The sequence below is a fragment of the Durio zibethinus genome, chromosome 8 (assembly GCF_047325235.1).
Source record: "Durio zibethinus cultivar Kanyao isolate XHJ-2024 chromosome 8, ASM4732523v1, whole genome shotgun sequence".
NCBI lineage: Eukaryota > Viridiplantae > Streptophyta > Magnoliopsida > Malvales > Malvaceae > Durio > Durio zibethinus.
In genome coordinates this window covers 16,650,001-16,665,000 of record NC_143169.1, presented here as the reverse complement: position 1 = coordinate 16,665,000, position 15,000 = coordinate 16,650,001, and the positions used below count along the sequence as shown (strand labels likewise).

At 50.7% G+C, this 15,000-nt stretch overlaps 1 protein-coding gene, 2 non-coding genes and 1 pseudogene across 3 annotated transcripts in view; 3 read left to right on the top strand and 1 right to left on the bottom strand.

Moving 5' to 3' along the window:
• Window positions 1-6,125, bottom strand: part of LOC149517411 (uncharacterized) — a 7,164-nt gene extending 1,039 nt beyond the window's left edge. The window contains exons 1-2 of the mRNA XM_089765082.1: window positions 6,036-6,125; window positions 3,830-3,972 (exon numbers count right to left, since the gene is read on the bottom strand). Coding sequence (XP_089621208.1) covers window positions 3,830-3,972; window positions 6,036-6,125 — 233 coding nt within the window. The remainder of the gene's footprint in view (window positions 1-3,829; window positions 3,973-6,035) is intronic.
• A 3,074-nt stretch (window positions 6,126-9,199) lies between these two features.
• On the top strand, window positions 9,200-11,010 carry LOC149517410 (18S ribosomal RNA). Its single transcript, XR_016344371.1, has one exon. It is a non-coding gene; the product is annotated as an 18S ribosomal RNA (ribosomal RNA).
• A 1,652-nt stretch (window positions 11,011-12,662) lies between these two features.
• On the top strand, window positions 12,663-14,339 carry LOC149517409 (18S ribosomal RNA; annotated as a pseudogene).
• A 294-nt stretch (window positions 14,340-14,633) lies between these two features.
• Window positions 14,634-14,789, top strand: LOC149517408 (5.8S ribosomal RNA). The gene has a single exon (XR_016344334.1). It is a non-coding gene; the product is annotated as a 5.8S ribosomal RNA (ribosomal RNA).
• Window positions 14,790-15,000: the final 211 nt, after the last annotated feature.

Below are 15,000 nucleotides of genomic sequence, written 5' to 3'. Positions count from 1 at the left end.
AGCCCGGTCCCCCTTTGCGTGCTGCCGATCCTGCTACCAATCCTGTAGCCATAACCTTCAATCCGACTAGGGCTTAGACGTGGAATGAACTCCGTATGCCTAGGCCAACCCACAAAACGAGCGTGCGGGTGCTCAATCAGCTGAAGAGGCAGAATGCATAAGCTGAGGATTGATCCGGTCTCCCCCTGCGTGCTGTCTATCCTGCTGCTGGTCCTGCTACCGCAACCCTCAATCTAGTCTGTATGCTTAGACTGGGAATAAACTCTGTATGCCTAAGTCAACCCATGAAATGAGCGTACGTGCACTCAGCCAGCCAGAGAGGCAGAATACGTAAGCCGGGGATCGACTCGACCCCCTTCTACGTGCTATCGATCCTGCTGCAGGTCCTGCTGTCGCAACCCTCGGTCTGATCCTATCTTAGATTGGGAATAAACTCTATATGCCTACGTAAACCTACGAAATGAGCAGGCAGGCACTACGTCGGCCAGAGAGACGGGATGCGCACGCCTTGGATCGATCGGGTGGTAGGTGGGTTTAGGCACATCTTCATATTTCTGCCATGCCAATGCCATTTTTATGGCTTGTAAATTCATACAATGGTCCTCTAAGCCTTCATGTGAAGTTTCGTGGCAAGACGACTCGTTTTCTATTTTTCATGATTTTTGAAACTTTTTATGGTTCAAGAGTTTTTAAAATTTTTTTAAAAGGAGTTTTGGCCCCAAATTTTGTAGACATGATCCTTGTATTTTTGTTGGCATGCATAAAAACTTTCAGCTAAAAAATCGAAGTGGAGAAGATTTTGTGACCATTTGAAAAAAGTGTCCCCATTTCAGACACTTAAATGGCTACTGGCAGCAAACCTATAAAATCTCAAATGCTCTTTAAGGGGGTGTGAGTTCTCAAGGTTTGATGAGGGATAAGGGTCCAATATAAGGGCCAAGTACCAGCACCCATCGCACATCATGTGCGCACACCCCCTAGCCCCCTTAAGCACCGGAACCCCAAATGCTACCGGTAAAGTTCTCCGGTGATGCTCCGACGACAGTGCCTCGGGCAAAAAAAATGCCGCACCAGCACATGCCTGAGCCCAGCATGTGAACCGTGGCTCAAAATCGAACTTCGGCCAAGGCCTCGACCATCAGTGGCACATGATGGCGTATGGTGATGGCACATGTATCGTCCACCATCTACACAGGCTACCTTTTGGTACGGGCACTTGCCTCGACTGCCATTGGCACAAGCTGGGCCCTGGTAAGAGTGGTTGGCCCGATCACCATCAGTACATGTCGACCCTTGATGCGTGCAGTTGCCTCGACCACCATCGACACAAGCTGGCCCTTGGCGAGGGCGGTTGCCTCGACCACCATCGACACAAGATGGCCCCTAGTGTGGGCGGTTGCATCGAACACCATCAGCACATGCTGGGTCATGGTGCGGGCTGTTGCCTCGACCACCATCGGCACTTGCTGGGCCGTGGTGCGGGCTGTTGCCTCGACCACCATCGGCACATGCCGAGCCTTGGTGTGGGTGGTTGCCTCAAACACCATCGGCATGTGCCTGGCCTTGGTGCGGGCCATTGCCTCAAGCACCATAGGCACCAGCAGACCCTTGTTACGGGCCATTGCCTCGACCACCATCGACACAAGATGGCCCCTGGTGCAGGCGGTTGCATCGAACACCATCGACACATGCTAGGCCTTGGTACTAGCGGTTGCCTCTACCACCATCGATAGAAGTTGGCCCCTGGTGCGGATAGTTGCCTCGAACAACATCTGTATGTGCCAGGCCTTGGTGCAGGCGGTTGCCTCGAGCACTATCGACACTAGCTGGCCCTTGATACGGGCGGTTGCCTCGACCACCATCGGCACAAGATGGCCCCTGGTACGGGCGGTTACATCGAACACCATCGACACATGCTGGGCCTTGGTGCGGGCGATTGCCTCGACCACCATCGACAGAAGATGGCCCCTTGTGCGGGCGGTTGCCTCGAGCACCATCGGCACAAGCTGGCCCTTGGTACGGGTGTCCCAGGCTCCAACCATTAGACTCAGAATTCGAGCAACCTTAGGCTTGGAATCTCTTCCTTTATGCCTAAGTCAGCCTAAAACACAAGCATGCGGGCACTAGAACAATGGGAAGGTTTGATTACGCAAGTTAAAGAGAAACAGGATAACAAGGTAGAATGCTGGTGTACAAATGAGGGTGGAGCAGCACTCTATTTATAGTTGAGGCTCCAGCTACACTTAATGGCAATATCCCTAGAATAAAGGCTAAAATCATGGGGTTATATAGATTACAATCAATCAGGATTATAACTCCTGATTTCTAGGGTCAACCAAATCTGCCTGCTGATCTTACATGCTTCCAAAAGCTTCCCTTGCGTGTCCAGCAGCTTGGGCCCTTTTGGATGTGGTGAGGGCAACTTGTATGCTAGGTCTTGGCCTCACGGGCTGGCCTGCAAGTTGGGCGGGCGTTCTGACCTCGTCTCCTAGGCCTTGCATGCAAATACCCGTCAATACGCCTGGTTTGCAGGCCTTAACCTCGGCTCACTTGCTGGTGTGCCTGATGTGCCTGGTACGCCCACCCAGGCGTGACATTCTCCCCCACCTGATTGTGCAATGCCCTCGTTGCATCTTTTGCATGGTACTACCTGATCTGGTCCTCGAACTGCCATAAGTTCTCTGCTGGTTCCTAGCTTACCTCATTATTTAGAAGTCTCTTCCAGTGCACCAAGTACTCTTGTCTTGGTTGATAGTTCTTCAGTCTCACCTCCTAGTCAGCTATGATGCTATGGACCTCCTTCTCATATGAGGCCCTTGCTCCCAATGGTGTGCGCTTTGACTCTGTCGGTCCTGGATCTCCCTTATCCTCATAGAATGGCTTGAGCATGCTCACATGGAACACCAAGTGTACACTCAGTTTGGGTGGCATATCCAGCTTGTAGGCAACCTTGCCTACCCTCTTAACTACTTGAAAAGGTCCCTCATACCTCCAGACTAGGCCTTTGTGCAGCCCCCTGTGGCACACAATGGAATGTAGCTTCACCAACACCAAGTCTCCAACCTGGAACTGCACGTCCCGCCTATTTTGGTCTGCTCACTTCTTTAACCTCTTGGCCACCTTGTGTAGACAAACTCTAGCCAAGTCAGTTTGCTCCTACCATGCCTTGGCAAACTTGTATGCTGCTGGATTTGGCCCTGTATAACCTACAGCAATCGAATCGGGTGTTAGTGGTTGTTGCCCTGTCACAACCTTAAATGGGCTCTGGTTCGTTGCCTCGCTCCTTTGCAAGTTGTAGGAAAACTATGCAACATCTAGCAATTTTGGCCAATCCCTTTGTGTGGCACTCATATAGTGCCTGAGGTAGACCTCCAATAGTCCATTCACACATTTTGTCTGCCCATCGGTCTGCGGATGCATGCTGGTGGAAAAGTTCAAGTCTGACCCTAACAGCTTGAACAACTCAGTCCAGAACCTGCCCGTGAAATGCTCATCCCGATCACTAACAATGGTTCTCGACACTCTCCAGTACTTAACCATGTTCTTCAGGAACAATCGAGCTGCCTCCTTGGCTGGGCACTCCTTGGTTGCTGGAATGAAGATTCCATACTTGGAAAACCTGTCCACCACTACTATGATGCTTCCAAACCCTTCTACTTTGGGTAGATCGACTATAAAGTCCAGAGAAACACTCTCTCATGATCGCTCTGGCACTGGCAATTGCTCCAAGAGACCCCTTGGTTTCTTGAGCTCCACTTTGTCCTGTTGGCACACAAGGCAAGTCTTCACATAGGCCTCCACATCGTCCCTCATGTGTGGCCAGTAGTACCGGTCCTCAATCAGTGCCAAGGTGCTGCTCACTCTTGGGTGTCTAGCCCACCTTGAGTCATGACATTGTTGCAAAACTTCCTTGCGGAGCTTCCCATGTTGCGGTACAAACAGTCTACTGCCCCTGTTGTACAATAAGCCATCCTGCAACCAAAATCACCTAGTTTTACCTTGCTAGGTGTACTCTATAAGAGCCTTGGCTGTAGGATCATGCGTAAGTCCCTCCTTGATGCGCGGTAGCAGTGACCCCTCTGGTTGGCTAATGGTAGCAAAGTTAGCCTTCCTACTCAGGGCGTCTGCCACTAGGTTGGCCCGTCTCGGCTTGTACTTCATCTGGAAATCAAATTCTGTAAGAAAATCTTACCATCTCACCTGCGTGGGGGACAACTTCTTCTACGTCTGAAAGTAGCTAGTTGCCACATTGTCCGTCCTAACCATGAACCTCGACCCTAGCAGGTAATGGCACCAAGTGCATAAGCAATGCACCACTGTAGTCATCTCTTTTACTTGGATCATGTACTTGCATTCAATCTCATTTAGCTTTCTGCTTTCAAACGTGACTAGATGTCCCTCCTGTATCAACGTGCCCCCTATGGCAAAGTCTGATGCATTCATATGCACCTCATACGGCTTGGCATGGTCTGGTAAGGCCAAGACTGGCTCCTCAGTCATAGCCCGCTTCAACCTGTCAAAGGCTTCCTGGCACCTTGCGCTCCACTCCCATGCTTGCGCTAGAATAGAACCGGTGCACCATAGGGTGCCTTCGGTGGCCTGATGAAGCCCGCATTAACTAACTCTTTGAGCTACTTTCTCAACTCTTCCAAATCTGGTGGAGACATTCGGTAAGGGGCTCTAGCTGGTGGCTTGGCCTCAGACACCAACTTGATCTTGTGGCCCACCTCCCTCTTAGGTGGTAGCTTGCTAAGCAGCTTTATGGGCATCACATCACTAAAGGTCTTTAACACCTTTAGCACCTCCAAGGGTGACTCGATCTCCTTCTCCCTTGGCTCATCATATTTTAGGGCTGCCAAGAAGGTGTCTTCTTCTCTGCTTACCGCCTTGGCAAATTGGATGGCTGACACCACCCGTGACCTAACTTCAGACCCTCTCCTCAATGGCACATGGCATTGGCACCGTGCATCCAAGATGCAAACACAATTGGCAAAAGGCACAAGGAGGGCGTTAATCCGAACAAGGAAATCCAACCCAATCACAAACTCATAGTCATCAAGGGGTATTACCTCTATGGTCTCCTTGCCCTTCCAGTCTCCAAGCTGCAACTCCACTTCTCGTGCTACTCCAATGGTTGGAACCTCCTTGGAGCTCACCGTTTTAATGGTACCAATCCCTTTCTGCACCTTTAGTCTGAGCTTTCAGGCTCCATCACCTGAAATAAAAAGATGTGAGGCACCTGTGTCCACCAGTGCGCTCACCTTTTGACCCACAACCATCAGATCTGCAAACATCAAGCCCTTTGGCTTGCGGCTCCCCTTACTCTAGACAGCATTGAGCACCTATGACCCAAGCTTTGCTACCTCTGACTCTGGCTCCTCGTTAAACTCCTTGTCTACAGTAGCCAGCTTGCTCTTCTATGGGTAATTGCATGCTATGTGGCTCCCTCCACGTAGGTAGCATGCTAGTGGCTCTCGATCCCCCTTTGCTTTCCACTTGCTTGCTGGTGGCTTCCTCTCACCATCCTTGGTTGAATGATCTCGATCTCCATCCTTGGACTCCCGATCACGATCCTTCCCCTTGGACTGCTTCTTTCGATCCCTATCATCCCTGCCCTTACCCTTGGGCTTGGAAGACTCGAACTTGTTCAGAGGCTTGAACTCTATCAAGGCCTCGACAGTAGTCATGGCTTTAGCCAAGTCATGAACTCCCCTACGTTGTAGCTCATGCTTCACCCCATCCATGAAAGCAAATAAGGTGTCCTTCTCACCTAGATCCGAGATTTGTAGCATCAGTTCAAAAATTTTTGGACATACTCCCTTATGTTCCCTTACTGGCTAAGCTGGCGTAATGTTGTCTACTTCCTTTGTCACCCTAGTCCCCTTAAACTCCTTAGGCTTGGGGACATCCAATCTAGATTTGGACACTCCAGCAAACATGCCATTCCTAATGGTAGTCTTGCAAGCAACGAGCTCACTGGTAAGCTCCTCCATCTGCTGGCGCATAGCCTCCATGCCATCTCACAAAGTCAACACTTCAGCCTCTAAGGCGCCATTCTTTTGGGTGAACACATCCAAGCCTTTGTTAAGAGCAGCTTGTTGCTCACTTTGGATCTCCTCCCCCATGGAATCTAGTGATGCAATGTGAGTCTCTACCTCCTCAAGCTTCTCCTCATGTCGCCCATGGTCACCTCCACCTTGGCCAGCCTACCATCCATGGTAGACCAGATATCTCTAGAACTAGCTTTCCTACCTCTTCCATGCCCATGCTCCTAGGCCTCTGGTTGTTGGTTAGCAGCATCGCTTTGGGAAGCCATCTCTTCAATCACGATCTAACCTGCACAACACAAACATGTAGAATCGAACTTGCTCTTATACCAACTGTCACGGGCTTTGACCTTAAACTCAGAATCTGTGCGGCTTTAGGCTTGGAATCTCCTCCTTTATGCTAAGTCTGCCTAAAACACTAGCGTGCGGGCACTAGAACAATGGGAAGGGCTGATTACACAAGTTAAACAGAAACAAGATAACAAGGCAGAATGCTGGAATATGCTGTATATTCACTGAAACAAAAGTGTTTGATGGTGAACAAATGAGGGTGGAGTAACCTCTATTTATAGTTAAGGCTCCAGCTACACTTAATGGTAATAAACCCAAAATAAGGGCTAAAGATTATACAGATTAAATTAATCAGGATTATAACTCTTGATTTGTAGGGTCAACCAAATCTGCCTGCTGATCTTACATGCTTTCAGAAGCTTCCCTTGCGTGTCCAGCACCTTGGGACCTTCTGGATGTGGTGCGAAGAGCTTGTATGCTAGGCCTTTCCCTCACGGGCTAGCCTGCAAGCTGGGCAGGCATTCTGACCTCGTCTCTTAGGCCTTGCGTGCAAATACCAGCTAATGTGCCTGGTCTGTGGGCCTCAACCTCTAGCTCATCTGCTGGTGCACCTGATGTGCCTGGCGCACCCACCCAGGGTGTGACACTGGCTCTTGCCTCGACCATAATCTATAGAAGATGGCACCTGGTGCGGGCGGTTGCCTCGACCACCATCGGTAAAAGATGGCCCCTGGTACAGGTGGTTACGTCGAACACCATCGACACATGATGGGCCTTGGTGCTGGCGGTTGCCTCGACCACCATCGACACATGCTGGGCCTTGGTACGGGCGATTGCCTCGAACACCATCAGCACGTGCTAGGCCTTGGTGCGGGCGGTTGCCTCGAGCACCATCGGCACAAGTCGAGCCTTGGTGCGGGCTCTTGCCTTGACCACCATCGGCAGAAGATGGCCCCTGGTGCGGGCGGTTTTGTCAAACACCATCGGCACATGCCGGCCCCTGGTGCAGGTGGTTGCCTCGAACACCATCGACATGTGTTGGGCCTTGGTGCAGGTGGTTACCTTGACCACCATCGACAGAAGATGGCCTTTGGTGAGGGCAGGGTCCTCGACCACCATCTGCACAAGCCGGCCCTTGGTACGGGCTCTTGCCTCGACCACCATCGATAGAAGATGGCCCCTGGTATGAGCGGTTGCCTCGAACACCATCGGCATGTGCTGGGCCTTGGTATGGGTGGTTGCCCCGACCACTATCGACAAAAGATGGCCCTTGGTGTGGGTGGTTACCTCGAACACCATTGGCACGTGCTAGGCCTTGGTACGGGCAGTTGCCTCGACCACCTTCGACACAAGCTGGCCCCTGGTTTGGGCTTTTACCTCAACCACCATCGGTAGAAGATGGCCTCTGGTGTGGGTGGTTGCATTGACCACCATTGACACATGCCGGGCCTGGGTGTGAGCGGTTGCCTCGAACACCATCAGTACATATCGGGCCTTGGTAGGGAACATGCCTTGAGCTGGTACGGGCAATTACCTCGACCACCATCGGCACACGCTGGCCCTTGGTGTGGGCATATGCCCCAACCACCATCGGCACCTGCTCACCTTCGGTGCGAGATATGCCTATTTGGAAAAAGTGTCCCTGTTTCAGACACTTTAACGTCTATTGGTAGCATATCTGTAAAATCTCTAATGCTCTTTAGGGGGTGGTGGTCCGGCACCCCCTCTCCCCCCCCCACGAGGGGATTAGGTGTGCGTGATGGGCCTCCCATTACATACACCCAGGGCAACATCCCTCGAGTGAAATACAGGGTATGCATGCATTCTGATCGTTTTGTTCGGTGACTGGTTGCTCTAGTGATCGATAGGTGCGTATGGCCTCAGCCGGTTGGCCTGCATACGAAAAGGGGGAGCCGAGCTCGAGCCCATGCATGAGGTGGATGCTGCCCTAGACCCCAAACCAAGTCATTGAATTGGGCAATGGCTCCCTGGTGTGGTGTGAGCAGAAGTCGTAGTTGCAGGCTTGGCTTGGCCAGGTCTCTGAGTATTTGATGGTCTCGCGATCCCTTCTCGTCGACCACAAAAATGCCTAGGCCTTGACGAGGCCGTGCACGCAGTCGATGCTACCCGAGACCCTAGGAACAAGTCCCTGAATCGAGCAACATCCCTCTGGGGTAGTGTCAGCGGAGCTTGCACGTGCGGTCCTAGCCGGGCCAAGCATTGGGGGTGTCACTTTGTTGTTGCCTGTCGGATGGTAGGTACAGTCTCGTGGCCCTTGCTCGTGTTTTTCTCATGCCAAGCGGTTGTGGCGTGGCCTCGCACGTCATTTCCTCCACTCGCTCATCGAGTAATCGATCAGCTGGGTTGTGGACCGGCGCGTGTAGATGCTGTCACTTGTATGCAATGGGCATATGAGTGGTGCTATGGTTGTGCGTGTGGGCAGGCTATGTGCTTAATGCATCGAACTACTGACCCATCATCCTCTTCAATCTCCCCCCATGCGGTCGTCCTACCCAGAGGGCGCTATCGGGATCCTGTGTTGCATACCCGAATTGATGGGAATCGGATGTCTCACCATCCCTCATCCGTCTCATGTCTCGAGGGGCCACGGGTCGGACTTCAATCGTGGTTGGTGTCCCAAGCGCGTCACCCAATCTTTTGTGGCCATATTGGTGCACCGTCATTCAATCGTGCTCTTGGATGCGGAATGTTTAACGGGCGGGGGCTCTCGACCCCAGTTCATTCGATGCTATACATTTCACGTGCTCAACATGCACGATGCTTGTGCTCTGTGTCGGGCTCTCTCTATCGCTCAATCGATGCATCGAGGCCCACTTGGTGCCAACATCCCGAAGGAATGCTACCTGGTTGATCCTGCCAGTAGTCATATGCTTGTCTCAAAGATTAAGCCATGCATGTGTAAGTATGAACTAATTTAGACTATGAAACTGTGAATGGCTCATTAAATCAGTTATAGTTTGTTTGATGGTATCTACTACTCGGATAATCATAGTAATTCTAGAGCTAATATGTGCAACAAACCCTGACTTCTAGAAAGGATGCATTTATCAGATAACAGGTCGACGCGAGCTATGCCCATTGCTCTGATGATTCATGATAACTCGATGGATCGCACAATTTTTGTGCTGGTGACTCATCATTCAAATTTCTGCTCTATCAACTTTTGATGGTAGGATAGTGGCCTACTATGGTGGTGATGGGTGATGGAGAATTAGGGTTCGATTTCGGAGAGGGAGCTTGAGAAACGGCTACCACATCCAAGGAAGGCAGCAGGTGCGCAAATTACCCAATCCTAACACGGTGAGGTAGTGACAATAAATAACAATACCGGGCTCCATGACTCTGGTAATTGGAACGAGTACAATCTAAATCCCTTAACAAGGATCCATTGGAGTGCAAGTCTAGTGCCAACAGCCGCGATAATTCAAACTCCAATAGCGTATATTTAAGTTGTTGTAGTTAAAAAGCTCGTAGTTGGAACTAGGGTTGGGTCATCCGATCCACCTCATGGTGAGCATCGATCTACTCATCCCTACTATCGACGATGTGCTCCTTGACTTAATTGCCCAGGTCATTCCTCTGGCGCTGTTACTTTGAAGAAATTAGAGTGCTCAAAGCAAGCCGACTACGCTTGTATACATTAGCATGGGATAACATCATAGGATTTCGGTCCTATTATGTTGGCCTTCAGGATCGGAGTAATGATTAACAGGGACAGTCAGGGGCATTCATATTTCATAGTCTAAGGTGAAATTCTTAGATTTATGAAAGATGAACAACTGCGAAAGCATTTGCTAAGGATATTTTCATTAATCAAGAATGAAAGTTGAGGGCTCAAAGATGATCAGATACTATCCTAGTCTCAACCATAAACGATGCCGACCAGGGATCAATGGATGTTACTTTTAGGACTCCGTCGGCACCTTATGAGAAATCAAAGTCTTTGGGCTCCGGGGGGAGTATGGTTACAAGGTTGAAACTTAAAGGAATTGACGGAAGGGCACCACCAAGAGTGGAGCCTGCGGCTTAATGGGACTCAACACGAGGAAACTTACTAGGTCCAGACATAGTAAGGATCGACAGACTGAGAGCTCTTTCTTGATCCTATAGGTGGTGGTGCATGGCCGTTCTTAGTTGGTGGAGCGATTTGTCTGGTTAATTTCGTTAACAAATGAGACCTCAGCCTGTTAACTAGCTATGCGGAGGTGATCCTTCATGGCTAGCTTCTTAGAGGGACTATGGCCACTTAGGCCAAGGAAGTTTGAGGCAATAACAGGTCTGTGATGCCCTTAGATGTTCTGGGTCGCACGTGCACTACACTGATTTATTCAACGAGTCTATAGCCTTGGCCGATAGGCCTGGGTAATCTTTGAAATTTCGTCGTGATGGGGATAGATCATTGCAATTATTGGTCTTTAACGAGGAATTCCTAGTAAGTGCGAGTCATTAGCTCACGTTGACTACGTCCCTGCCCTTTGTACACACCGCCCATCATTCTTATCGATTGAATGGTCTGGTAAAATGTTCGGATCATAACGACGTGGATGGTCTGCCGCCCGCGACGTCGTGAGAAGTCCACTGAACCTTATCATTTAGAGGAAGGAAAAGTCGTAACAAGGTTTTCGTAGGTGAACCTACGGAAGGATCATTGTTGAAACCCCCTCGACGAATGACCCACGGACGCGTTAATGAAATACTGAAGGGGTGAGGGTGGCCCCACGCCCCGAGCCCCCTCTAGCCCCTGGTAGGTGCGACGGTCGCTCTATCCCCCCTACAGGGCGGGTGAAATGATCGGTGTCATCTCGCCCGCCACCGAACAACGAACCCCTTGCGCAAATCATGCCAAGGAACCGAAATGAAAAGGGAGCACGCGTGCCGTCGCCATCCCATGCCTTGGTGCAGGCGGTTGCCTCGAACACCATCGGCACATGCCGGGCCTTGGTGTGGGAACATGCCTCAAGCTGGTGTGGGTGGTTGCCTCGACCACCATCGGCACATGCTGGCCTTTGGTACAGGCAATCGCATTGACCACCATCGACACCTGCTCACCCTCGGTGCGAGATATGCCTGTTTGGAAAAAGTGTCCCTGTTTCAGACACTTTAACATCTACTGGTAGCATATCTATAAAATCTCTAATGCTCTTTAGGGGGTGGTGGTCCGACACCCCCTCTCCCTGCCCACGGGGGAAGTAGGTGTACGTGATGGGCCTCTCATTGCGTACACCCAGGGCAACATCCCCTGAGTGAAATACAGGGCGTGCATGCCTTTCGACCATTTTGTCCAGTGACTGGTTGCTCCGGTGATCGGCAGGTGCCCATGGCCTCGATTGGTTGACGTGCATGCAAAAAAGGGTTGCCGAGCTCGAGCCCGTGCATGTGGCGGATGCTGCCCTAGACCTCAGACCAAGTCCCTAAATCCGACAATGGCTCCTTGGGGTGGTGCGAGCAGAAGCCATGGTTACGGGCTTGGCCCGACCAGGTCTCTCTGTATTTGACGGTCTCGCGGTCCCTTCTCGTCGACCACAAAAATGCCTAGGCCTCAACGAGGTCATGCACGCAGTCGATGCTGCCCGAGACCCTAGGAACAAGTCTCTAAATCGGGTAATGTCCCCCTGGGGTGGTGTCAGCGAAGCTCGCACGTTCGGTCTCAGTCAAGCCAAGCATTGGTGGTGTCACTTTGTTGTTGCCTGTCGGATGGTAGGGGCAGTCTCGTGGCCCTTGCTCATGTTTTTCTCGTGCCAAGCGGTTGTGGCATGGCCTCGCACGTCATTTTCTCCGCTCACTCATCGAGTAATCAATTGGGTGGGTTGTGGACCGGCACGTGTGGATGCTACCACTTGTACGTAATGGGCATATGAGTGGTGCTATGGTTGTGCATGTGGGTAGGCTCCGTGCTTTATGCATCGAACTGTCGACCTGTCATCCTCTTCAATCTCCCTCCATGCAGTCGTCGTACCCAGGGGGCACGATTGAGATCCTATGTTGCATACCTGAATCAATGGAAAACGAATGTCTTGCCATCCCTCATCCGTCTCGTGTCCCAAGGGGCCATGGGTCGGATGTCAATCGTGGCCATTATCCCAAGCACGTCAACCAGTCCTCCATGGTCGATTGGTGCACCAGCGTTCGATCGTGCTCTCAGATGCGAAACATTTAGCGAGCACGAGCTTTCTACCCCCGTTCATCCAATGCTACGCATTTTAAGTGCTCGACACGCACGATGCTTGTGCTCTACGTCGGGCTCTCTCCATCGCTCGATCGATGCGTCGAGGCCCATGCAGTGCCAACATCCTGAAGGAATGCTACCTGGTTGATCCTGCCAGTAGTCATATGCTTGTCTCAAAGATCAAGCCATGCATGTGTAAGTATGGACTAATTCAGACTGTGAAACTACGAATGGCTCATTAATCAGTTATAGTTTGTTTGATGGTATCTACTACTTAGATAACCGTAGCAATTCTAGAGTTAATACGTGTAACAAACCCTGACTTCTCGAAAAGATGTATTTATTAGATAAAAGGTTGACGTGGGCTATGCCCGTTGCTCTAATGATTCATGATAACTAGACGGATCGCACGGCCTTTGTGCAGGTGACGCATCCAAGGAAGGCAGCAGGCATGCAAATTACCCAATCCTGACATAGGGCAACAAATAACAATACCGGGCTCCATGAGTCTGGTAATTGGAATGAGTACAATCTAAATCCCTTAACGAGGATCCATTGGAGGGCAAGTCTGGTGCCAGCAGTCACAGTAATTCCATCTCCAATAGCGTATATTTAAGTTGTTGCAGTTAAAAAACTCATAGTTGGAACTAGGGTTGGGTCGTTCGGTCTGCCTCACGGTGAGCACCGATCTACTCATCCCTACTATCGATGATGTGATCCTAGATTTAATTGCCCAGGTCATTCCTCCGGTGCTATTACTTTGAAGAAATTAGAGTACTCAAAGTAGGCCTACGCTTGTATACATTAGTATGGGATAACATCATAGGATTTTGGTCCTATTGTGTTGGCCTTCGGGATCGGAGTAATGATTAATAGGGACAGTCAGGGCATTCGTATTTCATAGTCAGAGGTGAAATTCTTGGATTTATAAAAGATGAACAACTACGAAAGCATTTGCCAAGGATGTTTTCATTAATCAAGAACGAAAGTTGGGGGCTTGAAGATGATCAGATACCATCCTAGTCTCAACCATAAAAGATGCTGACCAGGGATCGACGGATGTTACTTTGAGGACTCCATCGGCACCTTATGAGAAATCAAAGTCTTTGGGTTTCGGGGGGATTATGGTAACAAGGCTGAAACTTAAAGGAATTGATGGAAAGGCACTACCAGGAGTGGAGCCTGCGGCTTAATTTGACTCAACACGGGGAAACTTACCAAGTCCAGACATAGTAAGGATTGACAGACTGAGAGCTCCTTCTTGATTCTATGGGTGGTGGTGCATGGTCGTTCTTAGTTGGTGGAGCGATTTGTCTGGTTAATTCTGTTAACGAACGAGACCTCAACCTACTAACTAGCTACGCGGAGGTGATCTTTCATGGCTAGCTTCTTAGAGGGACTATGGTCGCTTAGGCCAAAGAAGTTTGAGGCAATAATAGGTCTTTGATGCCCTTGGATGTTCTGGGCCACACGGACGCTACACTGATGTATTTAACAAGTCTATAGCCTTGGCCGACAGGCCCGGGTAATCTTTGAAATTTCATCGTGATGGGGATAGATCATTGCAATTATTGGTCTTCAACGTGGAATTCTTAGTAAGTGCGAGTCATCAGCTTGAGTTGACTATGTCCCTGCCCTTTGTACACATCGCCCGTCACTGCTACCGATTGAATGGTCTGGTAAGGTGTTCGGATCATGGCGACGTTTTTGGTCCGTCGCCCGTGACGTCGTGAGAAGTCCACTGAACCTTATCATTTAGAGGAAGGAGAAGTCGTAACAAGGTTTTCGTAGGTGAACCTACGGAAGGATCATTATCGAAACCCCGCTCGACGATGACCCATGGACGCATTAACGAAACATCGAGCGGGTGATGGTGCCCTCGTCCCCTGAGCCCCTTCCCACCCTGGACGAGAGCGATGGTCGCTCTGTGCCCCCTACGGGGTGGGCAGAACGATCAGTATCATCTCACCTGCTGCCGAACAACGAACCCCCGGTGCGAATCGCTCCAAGGAACCGAAATGAAAACGGAGCATGCGTGCCATCGCCATCCCGTCCGTGGTGCATGCGCAGGCGACGCCGTGACTCCTTTTGTCATGAAAAAATTGAATGACTCTCAGCAACGGATATCTCAGTTCTCGCATCAATGAAGAACGTAGCGAAATGCGATGCTTGGTATGAATAGTAAAATCCCATGAACCATCGAGTCTTTGAATGCAAGTAATGCCCCAAGCCATTAAGCCGAGGGCACGTCTGCCTAGGTGTCATGCATCGTCGCCCCCCTCCGACCCCTCCTCCCATCGGGCTCTGAGGGAAGGGGGCGGGCAGAAGATGGCCCCCGCGATCCCATGGTTCGTGGTTGGCCTAAAAGTGAGTCCCCGGCAACGACAGTGCCATGACCGTTGGTGGTTGAGCTCCCGGCGTGCCTCATCCCCAGTGACAAGTGCTCGTTGTCCACTCGGACCCCTCGCATTGCTC